This window comes from Salvelinus namaycush, chromosome 14 (assembly GCF_016432855.1).
Source record: "Salvelinus namaycush isolate Seneca chromosome 14, SaNama_1.0, whole genome shotgun sequence".
In the NCBI taxonomy this organism is placed as follows: Eukaryota; Metazoa; Chordata; class Actinopteri; order Salmoniformes; family Salmonidae; genus Salvelinus; species Salvelinus namaycush.
Window position 1 is genome coordinate 34,949,445 of NC_052320.1, and position 23,985 is coordinate 34,973,429.

General features: G+C 43.2%; 2 protein-coding genes across 2 annotated transcripts; both read left to right on the forward strand.

Annotated features, from left to right (window-relative positions):
- Positions 1–3,673: 3,673 nt before the first annotated feature.
- LOC120059438 (DNA (cytosine-5)-methyltransferase 3C-like) lies at positions 3,674–10,665 on the forward strand. The gene is made up of 4 exons (XM_039008483.1): positions 3,674–3,804; positions 5,364–5,449; positions 6,482–6,551; positions 8,351–10,665. The coding sequence occupies exons 1-4, from the start codon at positions 3,790–3,792 to the stop codon at positions 8,483–8,485; spliced, it is 306 nt and encodes a 101-aa protein (XP_038864411.1). The 5' UTR covers positions 3,674–3,789; the 3' UTR covers positions 8,486–10,665.
- Positions 10,666–13,988: 3,323 nt separating this feature from the next.
- Positions 13,989–21,552, forward strand: LOC120059439 (microtubule-associated protein RP/EB family member 1-like). Its single transcript, XM_039008484.1, has 7 exons — positions 13,989–14,226; positions 14,951–15,074; positions 15,277–15,422; positions 18,708–18,900; positions 19,230–19,339; positions 19,468–19,620; positions 20,093–21,552. Exons 2-7 carry the CDS (start codon positions 14,954–14,956, stop codon positions 20,141–20,143), a joined length of 774 nt encoding a protein of 257 aa, XP_038864412.1. The 5' UTR covers positions 13,989–14,226; positions 14,951–14,953; the 3' UTR covers positions 20,144–21,552.
- Positions 21,553–23,985: the final 2,433 nt, after the last annotated feature.

Here is a 23,985-nt window from a genome sequence, read left to right on the forward strand (position 1 = left end):
CTGCAGATGTGCAGAAGCTTCAGGACATTTAGCTTTTGGGAAGAAAGGTCCAGAAAAGTCGGATCTGCAGCCTCGGCCTTGTATTAAATAATAGTATTGTGTTGGAAGTCTGGCTCATTCATTGTTTTGTTCACTCATGAATCACTCACTAATTCCTTTTCTATCTTCCAAATGTCACGATCGTCTTGATGAGGAAGAGTGGACCAAGGCGCAGCGTGATACAAATACATCTTCTTTTATTTAGAGAAGACAAAACACGAAACGAACACTTTTACAAAACAACAAACGACCGTGAAGCTACAAACGAAAGTGCATACACAAGCTACTGACGTTAGACATAGACAATTACCCACAAAAGCCTACTGCCTATGGCTGCCTTAAATATGGCTCCCAATCAGAGACAATGAATGACAGCTGTCTCTGATTGAGAACCATTCAGGCAACCATAGACTTACCTAGACACCTACACTCAACACAAACCCATACACTCTACCAAAACCCCCTATACCATACAACCACCCCAGACGAGACAACTATACACAAACATCCCCCCTGTCACACCCTGACCTAACCAAAATATTACAGAAAACAAAGATAACTAAGGCCAGGGCGTGACAGTACCCCCCCCCCAAAGGTGCGGACTCCGGCCGCAAAACCTGACACAGAAGGGGAGGGTCTGGGTGGGCCTTCCTACGGCGGCGGCTCGGGTGCGGGACGTGGCCCCCACTCCACCATAGTTAATACCCGCTTTGGTGGCTCTGGCAGATCCTGGCTGACTGGCGGCTCTGGCAGATCCTGGCTGATTGGCGGCTCTGGCAGATCCTGGCTGATTGGCGGCTCTGGCAGATCCTGGCTGATTGGCGGCTCTGGCAGGTCATGGCTGGCTGACGGCTCTGGCTGGTCATGGCTGGCGGACGGCTCTCGCTGCTCCTGTCTGGCGGACGGCTCTCGCTGCTCCTGTCTGGCGGACGGCTCTGGCTGCTCCTGTCTGGCGGACGGCTCTGGCTGCTCCTGTCTGGCGGACGGCTCTGGCTGCTCCTGTCTGGCGGACGGCTCTGGCTGCTCCTGTCTGGCGGACGGCTCTGGCTGCTCCTGTCTGGCGGGCGGCTCTGGCTGCTCCTGTCTGGCGGGCGGCTCTGGCTGCTCCTGTCTGGCGGGCGGCTCTGGCTGCTCCTGTCTGGCGGGCGGCTCTGGCTGCTCCTGTCTGGCGGGCGGCTCTGGCTGCTCCTGTCTGGCGGGCGGCTCTGGCTGCCCCTGTCTGGCGGGCGGCTCTGACGGCTCGGGACAGACGGGCGGCTCTGACGGCTCGGGACAGACGGGCAGCTCTGACGGCTCGGGACAGACGGGCAGCTCTGACGGCTCGGGACAGACGGGCAGCTCTGACCGCTTGGGGCAGACGGATAGCGCAGGCGGCTCTGGGCAGACGGACAGTGCAGGCGGCTCTGGGCAGACGGACAGTGCAGGCGGCACTGGGCAGACGGCAGACTCTGGCCGGCTGAGGCGCACAGTAGGCCTGGTGCGTGGTACCGGAACTGGAGGTACCGGGCTAAGGACACGCACCTCAAGGCTAGTGCGGGGAGCAGCAACAGGACGCACAGGACTCTGGAGACGCACAGGAGGCTTGGTGCGTGGTGCCGGAACTGGTGGTACCGGGCTGGAGACACGCACCATAGGGAGAGTGCGTGGAGGAGGAACAGGGCTCTGGAGACGCACAGGAAGCCTGGTGCGTGGTGTTAGCACTGGTGGTACTGGGCTGAGGGCACGCACCTCAGGGCGAGAAGGAACAGTGCGTACAGGGCTCTGGAGACGTACAGGAGGCTTGGTGCGTGGTGTAGGCACAGTCTTCACCAGACTGCTAGCACGCACCTCAGGACGAGTATGGAGAGCAGACTCAGGTGGCATCAAATCCCGCACATGCTCCTTCAAGCGGATGCGGTGCTTTATGCTCCACACCAGCAAATCCCTCATTTCTCTCTCCTCCAATTTCCCCATTAATTCATCCACAGTCTCAGCTTCACTCCCCTTACTCACCTCCAATTCCACCTCGACTGGCTCTGGTTCCATCTTCGGCTCCTCACAGTAAGCACGGGGAGCTGGATCAAGTCTCCTACTTGACCCAGCTACACTCCCCGAGAGCCCCCCTCAAGAAATTTTTGGGGTTGCCAGCCGCTCTGCCGTGCTAGCTCCTCATACCGGCGCCTCTCTGCTTTCGCTGCCTCCAGCTCAGCTTTGGGGCGGCGATATTCTCCCGGTTGTGCCCAGGGTCCTCTGCTGTCCAGAATTTCCTCCCAATTCCATAATTCCTGCGATCGCTGCTGCTGCTTTGTATCACGCTGCTTGGTCCTTGTATGGTGGGTAATTCTGTCACGATCGTCTTGAGGTGAAAGAGTGGACCAAGGCGCAGCGTGATACAAATACATCTTCTTTTATTTAGAGAAGACAAAACACGAAACGAACACTTTTACAAAACAAAACAACAGTGAAGATACAAACGAAAGTGCATACACAAGCTACTGACGTTAGACATAGACAATTACCCACAAAAGCCTACTGCCTATGGCTGCCTTAAATATGGCTCCCAATCAGAGACAATGAATGACAGCTGTCTCTGATTGAGAACCATTCAGGCAACCATAGACTTACCTAGACACCTACACTCAACACAAACCCATACACTCTACCAAAACCCCCTATACCATACAACCACCCCAGACGAGACAACTATACACAAACATCCCCCCTGTCACACCCTGACCTAACCAAAATATTACAGAAAACAAAGATAACTAAGGCCAGGGCGTGACACCAAAGCTTTCTGCATGTGCTGTATGACTGACGATGTAGAGATTGTCCATCCACTATTTGAAGGAAGCTTTTGCCTTTAATGCAAGGTAAAGCCAAACATATATTCCTCATATGGTTCCTTTCTACATTTTACCATGTAGTACTGGTCACAGAGGTTCCAAAAAACATATATGTTACACAAAATGTATCGTGTGTGTTGCGTCCAATTTTTCAGATGTTCAGGTCTACCCTAGTTGTGCCAATTTCTCAATCTTTTTACGGGAAGTTGTAACGACTACTCTTCCCTACAGGATAACTTCACTGAGACTCTTTATCGGTACGATGAGGATGGCTACCAGTCATACTGTAAAGTGTGTTGTGCTGGCCGGGAGGTCATCCTCTGCTGGAACGACAGCTGCTGCCGGTGAGAAACAGTCTTTGCTACTTACTCTCTCACTCCAATGGAGGCTAGTGGTAGGAGGGACCGTTCTCCCCATTTCTCCCTCCACCAGCCTCCAATGATGCTCCCTATGCCATTGTCTACTGTAAACCTTCCAGACATGGGTCATGTTCGAACATATTTCTTCTCCACAGCTCCTACTGTTTGGACTGCCTAAACATCTTGGTTGGTCCAGGTACCTTCGACTCTCTGAAGGAGGTGGATCCATGGATCTGCTACCTGTGCCACCCACACCATGCCCACGGTGCCCTGGAACCCCGTCTGGACTGGAGCATCCATGTCCAGGAGTTTTTTTGCAAATGATAGTGCCTTTCAGTTTGTGAGTGGCCCCTTAATCCATATTTTCTTGCAACACAACCTTCGGGTGGAATGCTCTCTGTTTTGATTTGTCGTATTAGTAATATTAATTTACAATCTGGTACTGCTGTTATTGGTCCATAACCGAATGAGAGAGTTTGACCTTTGCTCTCTCTAGGAGCTCCACCGGGTATACCCGTCCATCCCTGCCAACCTGCGTCGACCAATCAAGGTTCACTCACTGTTTGATGGGATTGGCACAGGTTAGCTGCAGTGCCGGAATTCCTCTATTCTGATTTTACTATTCTACTCTGTGTTGTCCTGATTTTCCAGAAAATATTCTACTAATTTCTATGTTTTACTGTTCTGACTCCGCTATTATTTGTTCTGGTTCTATTATGAAGATCTTACTGTGAAGATTATTCTATTCTATGTTGTTCTAATTCTACTGTTTTTGTACTGTTCTGGTTCTACGGTGAAAATTCTACTACACTCCTCTAAGGTCTAACGAGAAGAGGAACTTCTGAGACTTTGCACAGTAACACGTAACCAGATTGTGAAGGAAGCCGTGCGTCAGAATGGTTGTTAATGTGTTCTCATTTGACTCTCGGGTTACTTGGTGCTGAAAGAGCTGGGATTCAAGGTGGACAAATACGTGGCCTCAGAGATCTGTTCAGAGTTCATTGCTGTCTCCAAGATCAACCACGAAGTCAAGATCATACTGTTGTCTGGCACGTACAGTATGGGGACTTCAATTCTGTTGTCTGGTAATGTGGGCACAGCGCATTTACCGACGATTTGAAACATTGTAGTACTAAAACCGCACTACTCTTATCCAATACAGATCTGGAAGTGGGGTCCGGTCGATCTGCTCATTGGTGGGAGCTCTTGCAACCATCTGTCCATCGTGAACCCTAGCACGGAAGGGACTGTTTGGTATGTTCGGGACTTGAATAGATCAACAAACTTTTAAAAAAAAAATGCATTTCCATACACATTTCCATACGCAACAGTGGCGGCAAGGCTAGCGGGGGAGGGGGGGGGGCATTGCTAATAGTGTTAGCGCAATGACATGCTAGCTGTTCCCATAGACCACTAGTCATTGAGCCAACGATGATCCACTTAAAAGTGCGTCTCGCCAGAAATATATATATATTTTTTTAAATGACAATCTTTTTTTACAGCGGTGGCAAAAATTTGGCAAAGGTTCTAAATGAATATAGGGGAAACACAGGTTTAGTGCGGCTTGTAGACATTACCAGTAGAGGGCAGTGTATGAAAATGTGGTGCAGTTCAAATAGGCAAGTATAGTGCAACATCGGTCTGTTAGCTCTAATGTGGTTATCAGTTTTGCAGTGTGGTTTAAGTGTTGCGCAAGGTCAAAATGGCATTGTTCACTGCCTAGCTACAGTGCATAACCCGACTATTCCCTGACTATTCCCCTGTGTTATGGGTGCTTATTACATCTCTGTCAGTAGAGGACGGGCGGCCCTTCTTTTGGTTGTTTGAGAACGTGGTGTTCATGAACAACAAGGCCAACATCTTCCGCTTTCTGGTGGTTAGCTAGCCCCACTCACTCACTCTCCTCAGAACAGTTGTATTGTGCTGCGTTCATGTGAAACTCAGGGTTCAAGCTTAAAACAAGCGTTTCCTATTTATATTTATGAGTCTTGGTCTGGGTTTCTGAATGGTTTTGAAGTTGGAAACTGTTATAATTTCGAGAGCACATGAACACAGCATCAGATCTCTCGATTTGGATGCAAATCATACTGTCTAAATATTCTGTAGTTTAGAACCCAACTGACTGATACTCTGTTGTCAGTGCAACCCGGTTCTGGTGGATGCGGTGAAAGTGAGCCCAGCCCATAAAGCGCAAAACTTTTGGGGCAGCATCCCTGGGACGAACAGGTATGTGTCTCCACCCTGGACCAAACTTAACCACTCAGCTGGTCCTTGATCCTTTCTCATCAACCACATTGATTCTTGAAACCTCAGATGAAAAGTGAATTCAATGCAATTAATCAAATCCAACTTTATTTGTCACATGCGCCGAATACAACAAGTGTAGACCTTACCGTGAAATGCTTACTTACAAGCCCTTAACCAACAGTGCAGTTCAAGAAGAGTTAAGAAAATATTTACCTAATAAACTAAAGTAAAAAATTATAAAAATTAACACAGTAAAATAACAATAACGAGGCTATATACAGGGGGTGCCGGTACCGAGTCAATGTACAGGTTAGTCGAGGTCATTTGTACATGTAGGTAGGGGTGAAGTGACTATGCATAGATAATAAACAGCGAGTAGCAGCAGTGTACAAAACAAATGGAGGGGGGGGTCAATGTAAATAGTCCGGTGGCCATTTGATTAATTGTTCAGCAGTGTTATGACTTGGGGGTAGAAGCTGTTAAGGAGCCTTTTGGTCCTAGACTTGGCACTCCGGTACCAATACATAGTCTGCTGTTATGTGGGTGTTCGGAAAAACCCAGGACCACACCAGTGTGACATGATCTTTAGGCTCATCTCGCTCTGTTCATAAGAATAACTCACTGGCGGCCCTGTCTGACTGATTCAAATCAAAATTCTAATAAAATGTTATTTGTCACATGATTTGTAAACAACAGGTGTAGACTAACAGTGAAATGCTTACTTGCAGGCCCTTCCCAACAATGCAGAGAGAAATAATAGAAAAGTAAAACACAATACTAAATAAACAATGAGTAACGATAACTTGGCTATATACATGGGGTACCAGTACCGAGTCGATGTGCAGGGCTACGAGGTATTTGAGGTAGATATGTGCAAAGAACTAGGAATATAGTGACAGATAATAAACAGTAGCAACAGCGAATGTGATGATTATCTCCTTGGTGATGAGTCTGCTTCCTGTCTTCAGAAATGTCCTTAGGTTTTGTTCAATGTATCTGATTCTGTTCTAGGCCAATCATCACATCACAGAACGACAAGGTCAATCTCCAAGACTGCCTTGAAAGGGGCAGAGTTGCCAAGGTCAGACAAATTGTCAAGTGTATTTTCTATTTAACCTTTATTTAACTAGGAAGTCCCAATCTGATCCTCTTTAGTTGTTTTCAAACATTGTTGTCCAGTTTTTCCATTTTATTTTGAGTTACAGTGCCTTGCAAAAGTATTCATCCCCCTTGGCGTTTTTCCTATTTTGTTGCATTACAACCTGTAATTTAAATAGATTTTTTATTTGGATTTCATGTAATGGACATACACATAATAGTCAAAATTGGTGAAGTGAAATGAAAAAAATAACTTGTTTAAAAAAATTCAGGAAAGTGGTATTATATGTATTCACCCCCTTTTCCAAGAAGCTCCTAAATAAGATCTGGTGCAACCAATTACCTTCAGAAGTCACATGATTAGTTACAAAGTCCACCTGTGTGCAATCTAAGTGTCACATGATCTGAAAATATATACACCTGTTCTGAAAGGCCCCAGAGTCTGCAACACCACTAAGCAAGGGGCACCACCAAGCAAGCGACACCATGAAGACCAAGGAGCTCTCCAAACAGGTCAGGGACAAAGTTGCGGTGAAGTACAGATCAGGGTTGGGTTATAAAAAAATCTCAGAAACTTTGAACATCCCACAGAGCACCATTAAATCCATTATTAACAAATGGAAAGAATATGGCACCACAACAAACCTGCCAAGAGAGGGCCACCCATAAAACTCACAGACCAGGCAAGGAGGGCATTAATCAGAGAGGCAACAAAGAGACCAAAGATAACCCTGAAGGAGCTGCAAAGCTCCACAGCGGAGATTGGAGTATCTGTCCATAGGACCACTTTAAGCCGTACACTCCACAGAGCTGGGCTGTACGGAAGAGTGGCCAGAAAAAATCCATTGCTTAAAGAAAAAAATAAGCAAACACGTTTGGTGTTCGCCAAAAGGCATGTGGAAGACTCCCCAAACATATGGAAGAACGTACTCTGGTCAGATGAGACTAAAATGTAGCTTTTTGGCCATCAAGGAAGACGCTATGTCTGGCGCGAACCCAACACCTCCCATCACCCCGAGAACACCATCCCCACAGTGAAGCATGGTGGTGGCAGCATGTTTTTCATCGGCAGGGACTGGGAAACTGGTCAAAAGTGAAGGAATGATGGGTGGCGCTAAATACAGGGAAATTCTTGAGGGAGACCTATTTCAGTCTTCCAGGGATTTGAGACTGGGACAGAGGTTCACCTTCCAGCAGGACAATGACCCTAAGCATACTGCTAAAGCAACACTCGAGTGGTTTAAGGGGAAACATTTAAGTGTCTTGGAATGGCCTAGTCAAAGCCCAAACCTCAATCCAATTGAGAATCTGTGGTACCCATCCAACTTGAAGGAGGTGGAGCAGTTTTGCCTTGAAGAATGGGCAAAAATCCCAGTGGCTAGATGTGCCAAGCTTGTAGAGACATACCCCAAGAGACTTGCAGCTGTAATTGCTGCAAAAGGTGGCTCTACAAAGTATTGACTTTGGGAGGGTGAATAGTTATGCATGCTCAAGTTTTCTGTTTTTTTGTCATATTTCTTGTTTGTTTCACAATAAAAAATATTTTGCATCTTCAAAGTGGTAGGCATGTTGTGTAAATCAAATGATACAAACCCCCCAAAAAACTATTTATTTCCAGGTTGTAAGGTAACAAAATAGGAAAAATGCCAAGGGGTTGAATACTTTCGCAAGCCACTGTATTCTAACCCTCTTTCTTTGTAACCTGTAGCTGTCTGTTTCCAAGCATTTCCTGGTGTCTTACGTTCTTGTTTCCTTTTGTTTCGTTTGTATTCCATTGCACAGTTCACAAAAGTGAGGACAATCCCCACCAACTCGAACTCTCTCAAGCAGAACAAGGATGTGGGCAAGCTCCCGGTATCAGAGAAAGGCGTGGATGACAACATGTGGATCACAGTGCTAGAGAAGGAGGCATTTTGAAATGTAGCATTTAATTGATTCTCACTTTTATTTCTTGAAATTCAGTTGAAATGAAAGGTCAACTGCCCCTTAGAACCAACTTCTCTGGTTTTGAACGGCCTATGTCGCATCGATATGAGTCAGAAACATTAATTCTACACTCTGACTTTTTTTTACAAAAGGGTTCATCGGCTGTCCCCATAGGAGAACCCTTTTTGGTTCCATGTAGACCCCTCTGTGGAAAGGGTTCTACCTGAAGCCAAAATAGGTTCTTCAAAAGGCTTCTCTTATTGGGACAGCTGAAGAACACTTAAGTTCTAGAGTGTAGTGTCAAAATTGACTGCAAAGTGTAAATAGGATAATTTTGGTCATAAAGTACTTTTACTGGAGGTTAGTTATGGATTATGATCATGGCCACTTGCCCAGTGCCCACTAACACGGGAGAAGCATCTGTGCTGCGTGCACTCTATCCAATCAGAGCAGCCAAAACCTCCAGACAGTGAGACAAACCTGCGCATTACACATAGCCTAAGACTTGTTTACATAAGACAACACGTCGCCAACGTTATGTTGAAATAACCCTTGGCCCTAAGCCCTTTATGGAGTGGCCATTTGCTGATATGTTTGATAGTGTCAATCACTCCAGTCTGCCACTTATTTGGGCAAAATTAGAATTGAGACTATCTAAGCGCACTTTTTTCCCAAATGCAACATGTCAATATTGCAAAACACATTAGTGAGCATTTTATGTCCCCCACAACCTGTTTTGTAACATGATTCCTTGTGAAACACTGCTAGAGAGACACATACTTTGGTAATAGATAGTGAGAAGGTTGTAAAAAAACAAAACGGCACTGCAGCACACACGTCACCACTCGCCAGTGACTTGATAAGCTAATTGTTGCCTGGCTGCTCGATGTGCCTGTTAGCTACTACTTGTAAGCTTCATTGCCAAACACAGAGTTGGATCTTAGCTAGCTAGCAAGTGATTTTGGGCACTGATGAACAGCTTATACTTTATTTACGATAGTTTGACAGCTTGCAGATGATGACGTTGTAGATATGTTATTGTTCTCAGAAATCAGTCCTGAGCACGCAGACAGACTTTCCTGACTCGATAGTGCACTGCATGCAGCCTGACTCGTTTTTCATGCACATGTTTTTACCTGAGAAATACCACACCAAAAACCTTAGCTAGAATTGCACGACTAACACCTCTTCTGCAAAAACATCGAAATTAAAGACAGATTTAATTTATCTATTTTGAGGAAGTGACTATTTTGAGGAAGTGGCTATGTTGTTGCTTGCTACGGTGACAAACGACAGGGTACAATATGTGAACATTCCACATCAAACCTCACCCCAAGACAACTCTTGTTTGGCTTCAGTCATGGCCGCTAGCATTTCTTAATGAGCAATCTTCAAAACGAGGCCTAATCAGGAAGTGCAGTCACTCTTTAACAATTTTCTCTTCTGCCTGTCACTTCAAGGATCTTCGGCTTCCCCAAGCACATCTAGTTCCTCAGCAACAGAGATGGGGGAGAGGTCAATGGCTGGCCCTTCATGGTGTAATCCCCAGGAGTGACAGTTGGGTTCAGCAAGGACGCTTAAACTAGACATACATTAGACAACGACAAAAATCTTGACATCTTGGGAGCACTCCCATTATGGGAATTGTCTGCATAATCTTGTCATCCTGAAGTCTGTGACCGGTGTGCTCTTTTTTTTTCATTTAATTACCAATGTAGAAAAGTCTGTATACATACAATAAATTCATAAATAGACAATGATAACATATGCTAGGGGGTACAACAAATTACAGATTATACAAAGACCTTAAAAGAAACACATTGATTGTTTTAACAACTTTCTTATTAGAAGGATGTAGTATGGTCTTAATGTACTGCTCAAATTCCTTATAGAAATGTAATGGGTGCGTGTTGGTGGCAGGGAAGTCAGGCGCAGGAGAACGAACTTGGTATAAACGGAGTCGTTTAATAAGTGCTGACCAAACTCCAAAAACCAAAATATATAAAAATAACAAAGTGGGTACAAAACCCATCGCACACCAACACATACTAGCACAATCACATACAATAAAACAATCTCCGACAAGGACATGAGGGGAAACCGAGGGTTAAATACACAACATGTAATTGATGGGATTGGAACCAGGTGTGAAGGAAGACAAGATAAAACCAATAGAAAATGAAAAATGTATCAATGATGGCTAGAAGGTCGGTGACGTCGACCGCCGAACACCGCCCGAACAAGGAGAGGGACCGACTTCGGGTGGAAGTCGTGACAAGAAAACACGGAAGAGTGTTTTTTTTATTAGTGAATTTACATTTATGAATATGACATTTTGCCATTAGCACAATTAGATTTATGAGGTAAAAAAAAAATCTTTATCTTTATTATGGTTAAGGAAACCGAGCAGCCCATTCTCCCATAACAAACAAAAGTCATCAAGAATATCAACAATTATAAAACTGTGAATATCTTTCCAAAATTGTTTTACATGTAGACAATGCCAAAATAAATGTGAAACTGTTTCTGGATGCTCAACACAAAAAGTACAATCTATGTTAATGTCTTTTTAAAGTTTCTTCAGGTAATGATTCACAGGGTAATACTTATGTAAATGTGATATTTATGTTTTGTATTTTTTATAAATTTGAAACATTTCTGAAAAACTGTTTTTGCTTTGTCATTATGGGGTATTGGCTGTAGATTGATGAGGGGAAAAAACTATTTAATACATTTTAGAATAAGGCTGTAATGTAACAAAATGTGGAAAAAGTCAAGGGGTCTGAATACTTTCCGAATGCACAGTATATCTTTCTAAATAGAACTGCAATTGTTATTGTATGATAATAATGTAAATAATTTGGACAACTATTGAGTGTTTTTAAATGGTTCCTTGATTGTGTGAAAGAAGGCATTTGACCGAATCATGTGTAATTCACAAAATCTATGCTATGGCGTTAAACTATATGTCCTATTTTGTTAATTGAAATGATTAATACAAATATTTGTATTTATTTTTTATGCCATGGCTGTATTTTATGGTAACATAAATCAATTGCATTGGGTAATTCCACAAATGGCAACATTATGATATAACAAATGGCAACTTTGTGATATAAATGTAATAATCCAAATATATTCTTATAGTAATTAATATATACAGAAGAAAAATATAAACGCAACATGAAACAATTTATAAGATTTTACTGAGTTACAGTTCATATAAGGAAGTCAGTTAATATTAATAAATTAATTAGGCTCTAATCTATGGATTTCACATGACTAGGAATACAGATATGCATCTGTTGGTCACAGATACCTTTAAAAAAAGGGTAGGGGCGTGGATCAGAAAACCAGTCAGTATCTGGTGTGACCACCATTTGCCTCATGCAGCGCGACACATCTCCTTCACATAGAGTTGATCAGGCTGTTGCTTGTGGCCTGTGGAATGTTCTCCCATTCCTCTTCAATGGCTGTGCTGGATATTGGCGGGAACTGGAACACACCGTCGTACAGATTGATCCAGAGCATCCCAAACATGCTCAATGGGTGACATAGTATTCAGGCCTTGGAAGAACAGGGACATTTTCAGCTTTCGGGAATTGTGTACTGATGCCTGCATCAGGGGGCCGTGCATTATCATGCTGAAACATGAGGTGACGGCGGCGGATGATTGGCACGACAGTGGGCCTCAGGATCTTGTCACGATATCTCTGTGCATTCAAATTGCCATCGATAAAATGCAATTGTGTTTGTTGTCCGTAGCTTATGCCTGCCCATACCGTAACCCCACCGCCACCATGGGGCACTCTGTTCACAACGTTGGAATCAGCAAACCGCTCACCCACACGACGCCATACACGTGGTCTGCAGTTGAGGCCTGTTAGACGTTCTGCCAAATTCTCTAAAATGATGGCTTATGGTAGAGAAATTAACATTAAATTCTCTGGCAACAGCTCTGACATTACTGCAGGCAGCATGCCAATTGCACACACCCTCAAAACTTGAGACATCTGTGACTGTGTTGTATGACAAAACTGCACATTATAGTTGCCTTTTATTGTCCGCAGCACAAGGTGCACCTGTGTAATGATCATGCTGTTTAAACAGCTTCTTGATATGCCAAAATTTGAGAGAAATAAGCTTTTTGTGAGTATGGATAATTTCTGGGATCTTTTATTTCAGCTCATGAAATATGGGACCAACACTTTACATGTTGCATTTATATTTTTACAAGTTAAACTACTATACTTGCTCACAAGATCATTGGGTCAAATATTCACATTTGAGCCTGGCCTACCTCAAAGCAGCGAGCCGTGCAGAACTGGGAACAACCACTGTTCTTTCATCATAATGAGCTCCAAATGGAATGTCTTCACTGGAAATGTCCCAATGTCCATGTAGATAATTATCTAATTTGTGTGTTTCTCTTGCTCTTCTCTCTCTCTCTCGTTTTGTGCATGCGTGCATACATTGCATTGTGAGTGTGTAGGGTCATGTCTCGTGAAAAGAGGCCATTCAGATGAAATGTCCCTTTCATAGCACAAAGGAGCCTTTGGTGACTACATTACAACCAAATAGGTGAATAAAGGATTGAAAGGGATGAAGTCACTGTGATAGTACATTTAATACAACTTTAGCAGTTCAAGGATTGGAGGGAAGCATGCATGCCTTTCCCAACATAAAGTAGAATTAGACCACTGTCAAACTCTGTGCCACAGTTGTAAAGTGTAAAGAAATTATGTAAAGTAAAAGTGTTTCAAATCATATTTGTCACATACTTCATAAACAACAGGTGTAGACTAACAGTGAAATACTTACTTACAGGCCCTAACCAGCAAATCAGAAATCATATCACAAGGAATAAATCAACAATGAGTAATGATAACTTGGCTATACACAGGGTACCAGTGCTGAGTTGATGTACAGGGGTATGAGGAAATTGAGGTAGATATGTACATATAGGTAAGGATAAAGTGACTAGGTAACTGGGTAAATAATAAGCAGTAGCAGCAGCATATGAGTCAAAATAGTTAGTGCAAAAAGGGGGGGTCAATGCAGATAGTCCAGGTAGCTATTTGGTTAACTATTTAGCAGTTTTATGGGGTTAGAAGCTGTTCAGTGTCCTGTTGGTTCGAGACTTGGTGCATTGGTTTCTACTTGCCATGCAGATCGGTAGGAGGGAGAACAGTCTATAACATGGGTGGCTGGAGTCTTTGAGAATCTTTAGGGCCTTCCTCTGACACAGCCTGTTTTAGAGGTCCTGGATGCCAGTGTTTCAAATTACTATGTTGCCTGTAGTAATAATAATGTATAAAGGTTGGTTGATACAGAAAGCGTTAGTCTAGCCCAGTGTTGTAGCTGTGTAGTGCTGGGGGGGGAAACGTGCACCGAGTTTGTGAAACCCTGTTCTAGCCCAATGACAGCCTCGCCCAAGCTGCTCCGATCAGTGCTATTTGGAATCCTTGGGACGTCCCTAACCATTTTAAATTGCAAACTTCGATGTGGTAGGGACGTCCCAAGGATTCCAGTTAGCACCGACCAAGCTGCTCCCCATCTCTACGCACGCAGTCAGGAATCAACCCGCTGTCGCCGGCATATTGAACTCGGAACTGGCTACCAGGAGAAGAAAAGAGTCTGAAACATTGACGTCTGTATTTATATGAGAAACAGTTTACGTTCAATTAATATATTAGCAACACCTAGATTTCTGAAAGCCATTCCAAAACAAGGTAAGTAGTTTGCTTGCCATTTTGCATTTAGCTAGCTAGCTGTACAGTTAATGCCTAGGCGGGGGCGCAGAGGCCGGGGAGGCTTGAATGCGTCTGTCGTTGAGAGTCTAGCTGTAGCACGCTAGCCTTCTGAGTTGGGCAGGGGAAATGTTGGTAGCTAGCCATCCAGTATAAGTCAGCTGACAGTTATCTAACTAGCTAACGTTAGTTTACTCACTAGTTAGCTAACTATTGAAATATAACTAGCTAACATGTCTAATATTCAAACGTCCGCTAACTTGATACAGTGACGTTTGCTAGTTCAAAAAGCTATGTAGTAACTTAGCTAAGTTAGCTACCTTGCTAGCTATTTAGCTCATACTAGCAGGCTTGCTGGTGGTGTTATAACTAGCTAGTAAGCTAACGCTGGCTCTGATTAGTGTTAGCTGGCTAGCTGACTACTGTTGTTAGCCTTTTCAGGCCCACCCTACCTAGTTAACTAACGGTATCTGGCATGCAAGACCGGTCAGAGACGGTACAATCTCTAGCTAGTAGTACTGATTTTATTAGGCAAAACTGGCTGCAGCTTTCGTCCACTCATTTTGTCCTGAAATTATCGTCCCCCACTGAACCAGTGCTAGGTCCCCACCTGTTGTGCCTCTGACATGATTACTAGCTAGTAACTTTGTTCTTTTTCTAACGTGACATAAACTTGAAAACAAATCTCTCCATTGTGCTTCAACAGACAATGGCTGTGAACGTTTACTCAACCTCGGTGTGCAGTGACAATTTGAGTCGTCATGACATGCTTGCATGGATTAATGAATCGTTACAGATCAACCTTACCAAGATAGAGCTGTTATGTTCAGGTGAGTGGCAGGGTATGGATGGCACAAAATGCATTTGTTCTTGCATTACATCGTACGGCAGAGATTGCTTCTACTTGAGTAAATGAAAGTAAATCCTATAATTGATGTAGCCTAAAGGTTTAGCCTAATTTCCTTTTGTGTGATCAAAGAGGAATAGTTCAATAGGATTTGTGATGACCCCCGGTGTGTCTGTCTTCTGAAGGTGCGGCCTACTGCCAGTTCATGGACATGCTTTTTCCCGGCTGTGTGCCTTTGAAGAAAGTCAAATTTGCTGCAAAACTAGAGCACGAGTTCATTCACAACTACAAGATCTTGCAAGCTGGCTTCAAAAGAATGGGTGTTGACAAAGTAAGTAGGCTATTCTATTTTCCCTCTCAGCATAGCCTAGGCTGTAGAGCAGTGGTATTCAAACTTTTTCAGTGGGGACTCCATTTTTTTCCCCAGCAGAATTTATGGGGAACCAATTTTTCCCCAATAATTTCTCCAAAACCACACCCCAAATCTAATAATACAACCATAAAATATATACATTTTGATCTTTACATCAACAAATAACCTTCAAATCATTGCATTTTAATCTCATATCAAAAGGAAAATAAACAAATTTCCTCAGTAAAAAAACAAATATATACTACAAAAAAAAACATTTGTTGTCCCTTAGTTTAAAAATAATAATTTTGGCGACCCCACTGCAGTTCCCCCGTGACCGTGACTTTGAATGCCACTGTTCTAGTCTACATCCAGAGCTGTACCTATTTGCCGGGCTACGTATATTTGTTTTTTCATCTGTTGAACCGGTTGCTTTAGAAGCATATGTATCTATTAATCCTTTTGCTTCCTGTCTTTACCATGTGTTGTCTTGCAATATATTAACCATTCAATATCACCACCAAGTGCGTACAGGAATTAATACAATCGAAAGACATGGCCTACTTGTCTCTCTTAGATGTTCTCTAAACCTAATATCCTAATCTTTGGCTTCTCATTTGGATTTAGACATCTGAGTTGCCCATAGTGTGTGTGTGTAATCATTACGGTGATTCTGTTGAAAAACGTTTTGCACAAACCATTTACTCCAAACGGAAAATGCAAACGAGTTTCTATTGGAGAAATTCAGGTAGGTCCCGCCCCGTTTTTTTCTGTTTGCTTCCGTTTTGGAATTTAAACTGTGCAGTTCCCTGCTTTATACTTCTCTGGCACTGCTTGCTAATTGTTTCCTGCTGAGCTAGCATGGCCTCTGTCTACTGTGGCTCTGATATTGATATTTACTTTCCTGTGCCAGAAGCGAGGGGACTGTTGGCATCCTATACAGACTCCACTCTGTTAGTTAGTCATTAGTTCTCATCCAGTAGTTGGATGGCGTATTTGTTGGCATCTGCTACTGCACAGTCGAGTGTGTGAGATGGAGAGCAAAACATTTAGTCTGGATTTTCTCCCTTTAGGTGTCATGACAAAGTCCCTCAAATCAAATTTTATTTGTCACATGCAGAGGTTAATGTGAGTGTAGTGAAATGCTTGCGCTTCTGTTCCGACAGTGCAGTAATATTTAACAATCCCCCAACAACTACCTAATACACACAAATCTAAAGGGGTGAATAAGAATATGTACATGTAAGTATATGGATGAGCGATGGCCGAGCTGGATAGGCAAGGTGCAGTAGATGGTATAAAACACAGTATATACATGTGATATGAGTAATGTAAGATATGTAAACATTATTAGTGGCATTATTTAAAGTGCATTGTATAAAGTGACTATCCATTTATTAAAATGGCCAGTGATTGGGTCTCAATTTAGGCAGCAGTCTCTCTGAGTTAGTGATTGCTGTTTATCAGTCTGATGACCTTGAGATAGAAGCTGTTTTTCAATCTCTCGTTCCCAGCTTTGATGCACCTGTACTGACCTCGCCTTCTGGATGATAACGGTGTGAAACGGCAGTGGCTCGGGTGGTTGATGATCTTTCTGGCCTTCCTGTGACATCGGGTGCTGTAGGTGTCATGGAGGGCAGGTGGTTTGCCCCCGGTGATGCGTTGTGCAGACCGCACCACCCTCTGGAGAGCCTTGCCGTTGAGGGCGGTGCAGTTGCCGTATCAGACTGTGATACAGCCCGACAGGATGCTCTCGATTGTGCATCTGTAAAAGTTTGTCAGGGTTTTGGGTGACAAGTCAAATTTCTTCAGCCTCCTGTGGTTGAAGAGACCCTATTGCTCCTTCTTCACCACACTGTCTGTGTGTGGACCATTTCAGTTTGTCAGTGATGTGTACGCCCAGGAACTTAAAACTTTCCACCTTGTCCACTGCTGTCCCTTTGATGTGGATAGGGGGATGCTCCCTCTGCTGTTTCCTGAAGTCCACGATCATCTCCTTTGTTTTGTTGACGTTGAGTGAGAGATTGTTTTCCTGACACCACACTCCGAGTGCCCTCCCCTCCTCCCTATAGGCTGTCTCGTCGTTGTTGGTGATAAGGCCCACTACTGTTGTGTCGTCTGCAAACTTGATGATTGAGTTGGAGGCGTGCATGGCCACGCAGTCGTGGGTGAACCGGGAGTACAGGAGGGGGTTGAGCACGCACCCTTGTGGGGCCCCAGTGTTGAGGGTCAGCGAAGTAGAGATGTTGTTTCTTAACTTCACCACCTGGTGGCTGCCTGTCAAAGTCCAGGACCCAATTGCACAGGGCGGGGTTGAGACCCAGGGCCTCCAGCTTGATGATGAGCATGGAGGGTACTATGGTGTTGAATGCTGAGCTGTAGTCAATGAACAGCATTCTTACATAGGTATTCCTTTTGTCCAGATGGGATAGGGGCGTGTGATGGCGATTGCGTCGTCTGTGGACCTATTGGGGTGGTAAGCAAATTGAAGTGGGTCTAGGGTGGCCAGTAAGGTGGAGGTGATATGACCTTGACTAGTCTCTAGACACGCTTCATGATGACAGAAGTGAGTGCTACGGGGCGTAGTCATTTAGTTCAGCTATCTTTGCCTTCTTGGGTACAGGAACAATGGTAGCCATCTTGAAGCATGTGGGGACAACAGACTGGGATAGGAATTGGTTGAATATGTCTGTAAACACACCAGCCAGCTGGTCTGCACATGCTCTCAGGACGCGGCTAGGGATGCCGTCTGGGCCAGCAACCTTGCTAGGATTAACAAATTTAAATGTTTTACTCATGTCAGCCATGGCGAAGGAGGGGGGGGGGTTGCAGTGCTTGTTAGCGGGCTGCGACGGTAGCACGGTATTATCCTCAAAGCGGGCAAATAAGGTGTTTAGTTTGTCTGGAAGCGTGGCGTCGGTCTCCGTGATGTGGCTGGATTTCTTTTTGTAGTCCGTGATTTCCTGTAGACCCTGCCACATACGTCTGGTGTCTGAGCCGTTGAATTGCGACTCCATCTTGTCCCTGAACTGGCATTTTGCTTGTTTGATTGCCAGTACAGGGACAAGGTGGAGTCGCAATTCAACGGCTCAGACGATCCTCCTAGTCTGTGTTCTATCCATATTCATTCAGCATTTAACGGTAGTCACCTCTGCAATGCATGTTTAGGCTAAATCAACTGTCTGGTGTTGCCATCCACTAGTGTTTATCTAACCCATTTTTGTGGTGTTGAATCCACTAACATGGTGATTTGTTCCTCTCAAGATCATCCCTGTTGACAAATTGATTAAAGGCAAGTTCCAGGACAACTTTGAGTTTGTGCAGTGGTTCAAGAAGTTCTTTGATGCCAACTACGATGGGAAGGAGTACGACCCTGTGGAGGCTCGCCAGGGCCAAGACACCATGCCCAGCCCTGCCGTGTCTGCTCTCAACAAACCCAAGAAGATCCTCAATGCTGGTGAGTGGTGGCTCAGCCTATGCCATGATTTGTATTTATTTTATTTTCACTATACTACAATTCTTTTTTAGGAGTGGTTCCCCTAGGTAATGTTCCAGGCAGGGCACAAAGGCCCCAAAAATCAACATCTTGAGACCTTTTGAACTAAAATTGTCAATCGAAAGCAACGAAAACCAAATTGTTTTGGGTGTAGGGAGAATAAAAACACTAAGAGACAAACTGACTGCTGTAAGCAGTCTAGAGATGACTCTTTCCATATTGAAATCTACTGAGCTTGTCAATAACAACCTCTCCCCATCTCATTCTAATTAGTTGCTTGTTCCCCTCAGCACCCCAGCGGGCAGCAGTTGCCAAGGTAGCACCCAAAATGGCGCCCAGCTCGGCACGAAGACCAGGGGCTGGCGGAGGTGACGAGGAGCGGGCCGAACTCATCCAGGAGGTACTGTCATCCATCCTTCCATTCATGTGCCTTGACATGTATTAGAAAAAACAACTGCTGTATTCACATATGGTTTGACTGAAGTTGTAGCAAAAGTTCAGATATACATCTTGCCCCTTCCCTCCCAGGTGAATATACTGAAGTCCACCATCCAGGACATGGAGAAGGAGCGGGACTTCTATTTTGGCAAACTGAGGAACATTGAGCTCATCTGCCAAGAGAAGGAAGGCGAGGGCGACCCCACACTGCAGAGGATTGTAGATATACTCTACGCCACAGACGTGAGTTTAGTAAACATTACACGCAATGCCTCGCGAGTCAACTTCTGCTTTCTTAGATTTTAAGCCTGTGTTTTGGTTCAAGCAACTGCTGATGCCTTCTAAAATTCCATCCGTGGAATGGCATGTAATGTAGCTCAAGCGGAATGTTAAGTACGCTCGTACAGCTTGGACAAACTGTGCTGTTTCCCTCCAGCAGGCCATGCATGATTGGTTCAGTCTGTTCAAAACTCGTTCATCTGAGTCAAATAAATGTCAAAACACTGGTGCGCTTGATTTAGTGTGGTTTACACTTTTGGCACTATTCCATTTGTGACTACCAGGCAAATCAAACGCTGCGCAAGTGTTTAAAAAAAAAAAATATTTGACACATCAGGTTTAGATCAAAATGTGAGTATTTCGACTATGCAGAGTCCTGTAACATATCTAAGCAGATAATATCCTCCTCTTTATCTGTCTGTCTGTGTGTTTTCAGGAGGGCTTCGTCATACCGGACGCTGAGTCAGAGGACCACGAGGAGTTCTAATGTTCAAGACTGGATCATGCAACTTTTAATACTACCCCCCCCAGCCCCTTCAATCAGCTACAACAGCTCCCATCCCCACCCTGCGTACCACACCCTAAACATCCAGATCATGTTATTATTGCTTGGTCTCTGAATAGAATATATCAAAAATATTTTTTGGTGGTCTGTCAAATCAAGTTCAAATAAGTAGTGTGAAGTACCTCTGAAGCCCCTTCTTCGGTTCATCCTATTGGCCTGTGCCAGGGGCGGTCTTGGCATCATGTTGGAAGAAGGCGACTATTTTGGCTCTCTATTTGGGTCCAGAAGAGTGACCTGTCAGTCTGTAAGATTCTGCTTTTTTTCTTGGTCTTTTCCCTAACTTTCTGTCTCTTCTGGGAATTGGAGTTAAAAGTTCGTTGGCACCTGCACTCACTTTTGTACATTGTATTTTTCTTAGTTGACTTGTTTCCCAAATTGTCATAGTCTTTCCCATATGTATATTGTTTTTTGGGTCTGAGAAAATGTACTAAGTTCCTAATAATTTCAATAGAGAAAGTGTTTTAGATGGGTTCAATGGATGGTTAATGTACTTATTGTGGAAGAATTGTTTTCTTCACTAACCACAACTCATATTTTCAAAATTCTTTAATTTGGTCTCATCCAGTTTGGAGATTAACCTGTTTTAAATAGTGCTATTCTTTATTCCAGGAAAGTGGATATTATTATTTTTCTCAAAGATACAGGACAGCTCATAACATGACAATATTTAATGCTGAAGAAACATGTTAGAACTACAAGTTTACGGTGGAATACTTTGTGCGCGATTTATCTGTTTTGTTTGTCTCTTGGCTGTTGGAAGGCATGTGCACTGTGGATGCCAGAAACTCCCCTGGTCCCAACCCATCCCAAACTACCTGCTTTGGGTTTTTTGGCTTTTCTCCCGATATATCATTTGTCAGTTGGCAGGGGATAGAAGTTTTAACTTGATTTAGCCTCTAGTGTCTAATTCATCCTCTTAGGGAATGTGAAAGGTGAGTGACTTTGCTGTTGTTTTTCTTTTTCATTTCTACTTACTCAACAAAAAAACAAAATACTCCTGGTTCTGTAGCATGTTTTAACACTCCAGTTGTGAGTTTGAATCTGTTTTGATCATGTAGCAACTGCACCAGTGACAGGTTCTAAGGCCCAAAACGCTGATATGCCAATAGCTAGTCTGCACTAGAAGATCAGATTATTTTTTTGAATTGCTTTATTCCTAATGAGTAAAAAAATAAATAATACTTTTCATAACCTACGTAGATGTGACTTTGATGTACTTTTTTTTTTATTTTTTTGCAGATGTTTGTAATATGATTTAAAGAATTGTAATTTAAGCTCTTATCAGTTTTTTTTCTCTGCTGCTCTGAAATAAAGATGTGTAGAGAATCTGGCAGAAGCTTGGGTATTTTAAGCTGTTTATATAGACTTTCAGTCTTCCGGTTATACTAAAGCCAATGACATTTTTATACCGTTGATGGTTCATTGATGTGTTATGAACCTATTGGTGTACTTAATCTAACTGGTGCCGCCCAACTTTTGAATGAAATACCTTCGTAGAAATGACACCTCCAATGATTAGCAATACATAACTGTTCAGTCCAAGGTATTGCCTCCTTGCAGGGCTCGTTAAATAATGAGTTTTAAATTGTATAATAATGCGACAATGGGAGCAGCAATAGGATCAATTGGTTGCGCTTAGCGAGGAAACATTCGCTTTTCATGATGGGGATTTTCTGATGCTGATTAGGTAGTTGCCCATTTTGGAGTCCACATGGGAGCAGCACACATTTTAACATTGCAGGGTACTTCAGTTATCTGGCACTAAAACAGGCCCTTTCTATGCCTTCGACACTGACAGGCCAAGTTTGAATGTCATGCAAAATCCTTACGCATGCCTGGTATCATAATTATCATTTTCTGTTATGTTTGTCTACTGCTTAATCAGGATCCCAACCCTAATTCAATGTGTCAACTTTTTTGGCATAAATCCACTACCGGAACGTACTGGGACATGAATGTGTATATTTGATACACAGAGATGCTAATTGTGACGATCCTTTTTAGCAGAATCCATAGTGCTGAGCGATTTAGAGCTTTTTGAGGGTCGGTTCGATTATTAGAAAACAATCACAGATTTCGGATTTGATTATTTGGGTTGAATCCTGTAACAACACAGAATAAAACAATTAAGTCCCATGATGGTAGTGACTGCTCATTACTGTTTATCACTTATAAACTGGTTATTTCGAGCCCTGACTGGTGATTGGCTGACAGCTGTGGTATATCAGACAGTATACCACGGGTATAACAAAACATTTATTTTTACTGCTCTAATTACGTTGGTAACCAGTTTATAATAGCAATAAGGGGTTTGTGGTATATGGCCAATATACCACGGCTAAGGGCTGTATCCAGGCACTTCACGATGCGTCTGCTTAAGAACAGCCCTCAACCATGGTATATTGGCCATATACCACACCCCATGCGTTACTGCTTAATTAACATTACTTTCCTTTAATTAAATATCTCAGTTGTGTGTGTGTATATTACATTGGTTTTATTTGATGACTTCATTTCATTCCAAGTCATCTCAGCTCTGCTGCATATGCGGTCTAAAAATCACTATTTTGTAGTTATTCCAAGTAAATAAGGCATACTTTGACCGCTGAATACCAACTATCAATCACTCGGATCATGTATTTTCAGGTAGAAATACTGCTCGAAGCAACAGCTGCGCAATATCCCTCACGATCGCGCATTCTAAAAGAAACAGAACGGACAAGTTTATGCGCAATGGATAATTGTCGTTGATTACCACGTTAATTATTTATAGAGAAACTGCAATGTGCACGTTGAGATCAAAGGAAGAAAAACAAACTAAATGTAATTCAAATAATTGAAGCGATGTCGGGCAATTAGTTGTTTAAAACTGAAAAATAACCCAAATTTCGGTTAGTATCTCCGCACTAAAATTCCAACAACTTTGAGTGATATAGGCTTGAAAGTTTGAGAACTTCACATTCTCTTGTTTGAAACACATCTAGCTTGTGGTTTGATGACTAAACTAGTCTGATGGCTGATATTGTGGGTATGTGGGTTTTGCCAAGACAAATCTTAAAAACACTGGTCTGTTCCAGGCTGACTGCATTTAAAGGTGTTCTATTGCATCAACTAATGGTTGTGTGCCACGTCATCGTCTGCGCAGTCGGGCTTCAGTTTGCTATGTCATATGATGTGGTTTGCTGATAATAAACACCTATCCAGGCGTTCTGAGGTCTGGCATGCATCTACAATGTAGTCAACTTGGAACGCTTTCATTGTCTTTGTAAAGTGCGTTTTAACCCCTCAATGGTCTCTTCATCTAACCTTTTGCCAATCTTAACCTCTAACTTCGATCAAGTTTCTGTTTGCCTTTTGATTCCCATTTTTTAAAATGGTTTATTTTGATATTTTCAATGATTAGAGTGGTTATTGGAAGGATGTTACTCACAGCACACACTGTAAGCAGCCCTTATGTTTTGGGGGTGCAAAAGATCAGTGGTGCTCATCAGATATCCACTGTGACTTTCTCAACAATCTGTGCTGACATTCTTGTACACTGTGGGCCTTGTGCCGCCTTTTTGTTCTCTTTTTTTGTTGCTTTCGCAGGAAATTCATTATTTTGTTCTTAATTAGTTTCTTATCCTATTTTCTGAATCAAGTTTCTTACAAACAATAAAACAGTATTTCCATGTAAATGTTTTCTGTTGGCTGTTTCTTTTTATCTCTAATATAAAGGTGCCATGTGTGAAGATTATCAGAAAAGGTTATTGTGTTGACAAACA

Coding starts and splice junctions, on each gene's coding strand:
- LOC120059438 (XM_039008483.1), top strand. Junction 5,450..6,481: donor AGCATCCCTGGGACGAACAG/GTATGTGTCTCC, acceptor ATTCTGTTCTAG/GCCAATCATCACATCACAGA. Junction 6,552..8,350: donor AAAGGGGCAGAGTTGCCAAG/GTCAGACAAATT, acceptor TCCATTGCACAG/TTCACAAAAGTGAGGACAAT.
- LOC120059439 (XM_039008484.1), top strand. CDS start 14,954: ATGGCTGTGAACGTTTACTCAACCTCGGTGTGCAGTGACAATTTGAGT. Junction 15,423..18,707: donor AAAGAATGGGTGTTGACAAA/GTAAGTAGGCTA, acceptor GTTCCTCTCAAG/ATCATCCCTGTTGACAAATT. Junction 19,340..19,467: donor GGGCCGAACTCATCCAGGAG/GTACTGTCATCC, acceptor CTTCCCTCCCAG/GTGAATATACTGAAGTCCAC.